Raw genomic sequence first — 6918 nt, forward strand, 5'->3', positions numbered from 1 at the left:
TACATGCGCGCAGGGGGTAGGGGGGGACGGGGGGGATTAACACCTCCACTTTTTTTGGGTGGGGGGGATATCCCCTCCAGTGTTCAGGAGCTCTTTAAATTTTTAAAATCGCTTCATAATTGCCCGATCTATGAGGAATCAATCTGCAGTTTTGCTTTGCTTCATATAGATGCGTGATCGCTGATCGCGATGCGTCATGCCAATTTAGCCAAATAAGAAAAGAAAAAAAGCTCTCGAAGCACTATAGGCTATACATGGCATGTTGACAGCTTTTAAGTCTAAATATGTTTTTTTCGGAAACACACATGTACAGTAGGCCTATGTGCTACAGTTCAAGGACATGCAGCAGCCGTCTGGCTGCCATTACCTAGGCGCTGAATTAAGTAATTAAACAGCCCTATTCTTTTACATCTCTGTCATTTTTGGTCTAATTTTACAAATGTAAATTTCTAAATAATAAATGAAATGTATTTATTATTACTGTACTCAATATCAAACTAAATCAGGTGGGATATGTTTTATTTCGTTTAATTAGGCTACTGGTTCCATCAGATTCCCTTTTTTTTTGGCAGGAGGCCGCCGTTCCGTAGCCTATTAATTAATAGGCCACTATGCGTCCATTGTTCACTCAACAAGGCCAGCCTATGTCACACTGACACGCTGGCATGAGATGAGAGAGACAAATAGATATGTGGACGTGACAAAAAAAAGTATTATATTAATATAGCCTTCTCTCTCTCTCTCTCTCTCTCTCTCTTTCTCGCCTTTTTTTCTCTATACGCAAACAATGTCGGTTCTAATAAAACAGACCTTATTGAGTGTGAGATATTTACAAGCATGATATCACTGTGATATGTGAATAAGCATTAGCCCCCCCATCCTCTAGTTTTATGCCAGTTAAATGGAATGACGGACAAGCTTCTGATTGGTGAATGTACCTACAGCGGTCATGCCATCGGTTTCCTCACACGTTTCCATGAAAACACACCCATGAATAATTTTTCACGTGGTGAGCGCACAATTACGATCATCGCAAATCACATAATCAGCTGCTGAGCGTTATTCATGCGTCAAACGCGATCGTCGGAAGTCGGTATCTCCTTAGCACGGGCGTTAATTACCGCCTTCTTAATTGGGCCCTGAGTAGTTCTCATTTCAAGGCGTATTACTGCCCTCTAGAGGCACAGTCCCACCAGTGCAGTGCAGTCAGCTCAGCTCAGCTGTTCTGAATGAGTTTAATTAATGCAACGCGATAGTGACAAGCAGGCAGGCAGTGGCAGAAGGAGACCGTCATTGCAGGTGCTGGACCTGCTGCTGGTGTGTGTAGGCTAGTCTCACATCATTCTCAGTCAAAAAACCAAAAAACAATAACGTCGTTCTTTAAATCAAGCAACAATGTAAGTACCTTTGAACAGATGCATAATGGAAATGCAATTTCGTTTGTCAACACATTTTAAGTTACGTTTCCTCTTGTTTCTGTGGGGGGGATACAGTAACAAGAAAAAAAATGCCTTGAAATCTGCGTAAAACAACTGTGTAATTCAGCTCAAGTGGAGGGGATATGTCCCCCCCTCCTCGGGGCAAAAGTGGGGGGGATATCACCAAAAGTGGGGGGGATACCCCAAAATTTTTCGCGCGCGCTGTGCGCGCGCACATACCTCCCAGATGTGTCCCCTTCACTTTTAAAATGCCTCCTGCGCCCCTGCATACAATCCCCTTTAAGCCCACATATGGAGATAGATCCCTGTCTGTAGAACGAGCCACACAGATATGGACTGTCTTGGCCATCTATCTTGGCCATATATACATTCTGTTCCTGTGGTATGTGGCCGATGTGGCCTCTATAATACAGTATGGGCATTCCCATATGAAGTCCTATTAAATATGGGCTTAATATTGATGACATCAGGGATCTCTATAAATGGGCATAAAAGGGATTCTGTTAGTGTGGTTCCCCTGACATCACAATGGCGTCAGAGCGTATTGACGCCATTGTGTATTGATTGAATATTCATTGCGACCGAAGGTGATGCTTAAATAAAATGTGTGTTTTGTGTGTTCTCAGGCGTGATCACGATGAAAAGCATTCTGCTCTTGGTGTTCTGCGTCTTCATCTTTGCTGCCGTATATTCCAGGTAAACCTTCAAAATGCAATGTTTAGTTAAGTTATCCATCCTGCCATCATGGCAGACTGAGGATTTCTTGTTTTTTATCATTATGGGTCATCATTAAAAGAACAATATTTTTGCATCTGCCAAATCCTTTTGGCATGTTTATGGACAAGCTAGTTTGTAATTAACTGGCCCAGGTAATTGCTGGCCCTGGGAGAGAGAAATAAAATCATTTAGTACGAAATATAATTGAAAGTGCAAGGTTCATAGATTCCAGTAATCATGAAACCCCACTGAGTGCACCAATGAGTGTCTTCAACGCAGGCAAAGAATAAAACAATGTCCAAAAGTTCAGGTTGAGTTTGTGCTCTTTTTACTGCTCAAAAAGTGCAAATGCATACAAAAACAGACAAACAGCTTCTTGTCCATGTTCTACTCTGTTGCAATGGTAACTGTTATTCCCACTCGGTGACTTAGTCAGGCGGAAATTCTGGAAAAAGGCCTTCTATAAGCAGGTTAGAGGCATTTGGGGGTAAAAGTGGGTAACCAGGCCATTTTACATAATTCAAGGGTGCAGAATCTGAAAAACCTGGTTACCAATAAAAATGTTGAGTTTTTGACCTTCTAATTTGCATAACAAAGTGGCTACCGAATTGTACATTTTGAACTATTTATTCAAGCAATATTTCTCTTTCAAAAAACTTTTCATTAGGACAGTTTTTGAGTTGCTTGATTCAGTTTATATTTAGATATTTGATATTCATTGTATCAGACACGCCCCCTTCCTATACAAACCCATTGTAACTTCAAACTCCATTTTAACCATGATAGATTTAATGAAAACACCCGTCCTTTTTTCTGGTGACTCCTGACGCCCTCCTAATACGTGAGCAGGTCGTATTCTTTCGATAACTCCTTTCATTTCTTTTTAATAATTTATCTTTTGTATTTATTTATTTTTCATTTTCCCAAATAATTATTAAAAATAAGAAACTAAAAAAGTTATCGAAAAACACTGCCTGTTCGTGTATTAACACATATGGTGCCAACCCCGAGTTTCCCGAGTTTGTATTGGTACTAGTGCTGTGCCAACCCCGAGTTTCCCGAGTTTGGGCCGTTTTTGATTTTTTTTTTTTTTTTTTTTTTTCAATTTTTTTTTTTTCCAAAAATTTTTTTTGGACCTCCAGAAATGTATTAGGCATGATCGCGATCGCGAAATTGCATGTTTAACCCCCATACCAACCCATTCTTTCAAACATGGCAGCCATGTTTGTTTACATCTGAAGAAAACATAATGGCTGATAAATCATGAATGCCTGAACGGATTTCCAAGCGGATTTTTTTGTTTGAAAGCTGTGAACAGCATCTACACGCGTGGTGCATCATCTAGGCATGGGCGTGCACTTTTTACACACTTGCACAATTACATGGAAGTCTATGGTAACCATGGCAACGCGGGACATTGGCCGGAAAAAATCATTGCAACATAAGTGTTAAGAGGGCGTCAGGAGTCACCAGAAAAAAAGGATGGGTGTTTTCATTGAATCTATCATGGTTAAAATGTTTTTGTATTTAAGTGAAATATCTCTTTTAAATAAAAATAAAACATTTTAACCATGATAGATTCAATGAAAACACCCATTCTTTTTTCTGATGACTCCTGATGCCCTTCTAATACACGTGTTCTTTCGATAACCTTTTTAGTTTATTTTCTATAATTATTTGGGAAAATTAAAGAAATAAAATACAATTAAGAACTTATTAAAGATAAATGAAAAATGTTATTGACAAAACATAACCTGCTCACGTATTAGAGCATATCAGGAGTCACCAGAAAAAAGGACGGGTGTTCTCATTAAATCTATCATGGTTAAAATGGAGTTTGAAGTTACAATGGGTTTGTATAGGAAGGGGGCGTGTCTGATAAAATGAATATCAAATATCTAAATCTAAACTGAATCAAACAACTCAAAAACTGTCCTGGGTGTTCCCAAAAGCTTGATTAGACGATAAAATTACTAAAGGTTTTTTGAAAGTGAAATATCCCTTGAAGAAATAGTTTAAAATTGACAATTCTGCAGCTATTTTGTTATGCAAATTAGAAGGTCAAAAACTCAAAATTTAGCTTGGTAACCATTTTTTTCAGATTCAGCCCCCTTGACTTGTGTAAAATAGACTGGTTCCCAACTTTTACCCCAAAATGCCTCTAACAATCACATTTTTCAGAAATACCACTAGACTAACTGCCCTTCTTCCCTCACCTGCTCACTGATATGCCCTCTGCTGCAATCAACCCCACCTGTGAGAGGCGTGCCCAAATTAGCAAATTAACCAATAATTCTCTTAAACCAATAAACTCTAAACAGATAATAATAATACAAAATAATAAGCTAAATCAGGTCAAAATGGCTTTTACAATAATGAAGATAAACAATAGTTCTTAGTCACATTCACACTCCTTACATGCTTCTAATATAGTCATATTTTAGTCATCTGAAATGCTCTAGCTGTAGTTTAGTTTCAGTTGACTAAATATCATTAGTAATCTACAGTTGATTTTGTCAGCAAAAATGTATTTTTCTTTCTTTTATAATTCTTATCCCACGATTTTGCAACCCTTTTTCACCCAGTGCCAATTGCCTATGTAATCCTGGGCTCTGCCCTCCCTCTGCCGCGCCTGGGGAGACAACGGACTGACCTCATGCTTCCTTCAATGCATGAGTAGTCCAAGTTGTTTCTTTTCACCTGACAGGGGGGATTTCCCCGGGATGGACGTAGCGCGTGGAAGGAACACGTTATTCCAACCAGTTCCTTTCCCCTCCATCAAGCGCCCCGGCTGGCCAGGGGGAGGCATTATTGAGACCAGGATTACCTAAATGTATTTTTCTTGGAAACATTTAAATGTTTCCCAATTCAATTGATAAAATACTAATATGCTAATGTTATATTCTCTTTCACACTAGGTGTGTGTGGTGGGCTGTGTCAGCTGCGTTGACAACGTTTATGATGATAACGTCATTCATGTGTAAGTATCACTATACTGTACATAAAACTTTATACGCTGTGTGTGTGTGTGTGTGTGTGTGTGTGTGTGTGCGTGTGCGTGCGTGCGTGCGTGCGTGCGTGCGTGCGTGCGCGTGCGTGCATACGTCAAATGTATGTAACAGTAATGTCTTACGTTTCAGTGGTTACAAAAACGGGACCCATGGGTCGCTGGCGGCGAGCCAAGACCGAGGTGAGTCACTCATCGTAAATAATAATATATACATTAAAGATGTTAAGTCACTATATTATTGTATTAGGTCACATAATGTGGACGATGGTTTGTCATCGACTTACAGGCGGAAATAACGACCATTTAATTGAAACTCGTTTAATTTTCCTCCAGGATATCACGTCACGGAACGAATGAAAAGAACACGCAGAGACGTTCTCTCACTCGTCTGGATGCAGGGGAACACACGCACGCACGCACGCACGCACGCACACACACACACACACACACACACACACACACACCCATGGAGGTACAGTATTTGGACATACAGCTACATGTACCTCATGTTTCATTTCATATTTTATATTTCATAATGTAATGCATGTTGCACTGAAACAGGTGTTAACAGTGAGCTATGGAAGTGTTTAGACCCCTTTAGAGCATAACGCTTTCAAGGGGGAACTGGGAAGTGAAAGGGTTAAAAGACGAGGGAGAATTGGGAAATGACACAACGAAAAAAATTATGAAATGAAATCATTGCGCTGCGATTATTTCCCAACAGATTGAAGGAATACTTGTCGCACCTAGCAGATCTACAAGCTATGTAGCCTGTCTATTTTCTCTATTCATCGTATGGCGGAGTATATACAGGACTAACGTGGGTAAACCATTATCATGCTTCCCTGTCCGGATGCTTGTGGAGTTCACTGTAAATACACTGTACCAATATAACCCACAAATCTATTGAGCAGGGGTCATCACCATGCTGGCTTGTGGTGAATGTTCTTGTCAAAATTAAAGATTTGCGAGGGACTCTCAGATAAATAAGTGGACAATAATATCAGAAACGCAAAGGGCCCTGAATGACCAGGTCTGTAACTCTATGGGGCCTTTTCCACCAAAAGAACCTTGGTTCAAGAACCAGGGCCGTTCAACTTTCTTGGAATCTTGGTTCGTTCTTGCGAACCGGCCGCGAACTGGCTTGCGTTTCCACCGGATTGAACCAGATTGAACCAGAGGATCCAAGGATTTTGTGGTTCCCGTTCAGAACCAACTTTTACGGTTCGGAACCAACTCGGTTCTCGGTGGAAAAGCTCACCTCTGGTTCATCCCATAGGCGGGAGAAAGAACCTGACCCGGTTCTTTGACGGTCGAAAAGCGCCCTTAAGAGTAAGCGCCCTTAAGAGTACAAATGGAAACACATTTGGTTCCATTTGTATACTCTCAGGGTCCTTGCAAATGAAACATTTGAGAACCACTAGTACTAATGGTATCTAGGGTCATACCTACAGTGTAATTTTATGGAGAAAACCTGGAACATTTAAATGGCGTGTAAAAATGAAAACCTCAAATGTGCCACAGACAAGGCCAAGTCTTTGCCACAAACACATTTGTCCGTGTACGGACGGACATATTGATGACCCCTGGCTATGGACACGTATTTTTTATAAAACTCTATGTGTAGTTTATATCAATAGTAGTTTTACCTTGGCTATTTTTGAGCTTGTCCAACGTGACCAAAATATTTCAGGCTTTCGGTGTCGTGAAAATAAACGAAAACATTTCAGGTCCGTTCAAAGATAAGGAGAC

General features: G+C 40.3%; 1 protein-coding gene across 1 annotated transcript in view; it reads left to right on the forward strand.

The window, feature by feature from the left end:
• Positions 1-6230, forward strand: part of tmem71 (transmembrane protein 71) — a 32713-nt gene extending 26483 nt beyond the window's left edge. The window contains exons 9-12 of the mRNA XM_080726307.1: positions 2066-2135; positions 5075-5136; positions 5297-5346; positions 5500-6230. Of these exons, the coding sequence (XP_080582433.1) occupies positions 2066-2135; positions 5075-5136; positions 5297-5346; positions 5500-5523 (206 nt within the window). The 3' untranslated portion in view covers positions 5524-6230. The remainder of the gene's footprint in view (positions 1-2065; positions 2136-5074; positions 5137-5296; positions 5347-5499) is intronic.
• Positions 6231-6918: the final 688 nt, after the last annotated feature.

Source organism: Nannobrachium achirus (assembly GCF_963921795.1).
Source record: "Nannobrachium achirus genome assembly, chromosome: 5".
Lineage (NCBI taxonomy): Eukaryota > Metazoa > Chordata > Actinopteri > Myctophiformes > Myctophidae > Nannobrachium > Nannobrachium achirus.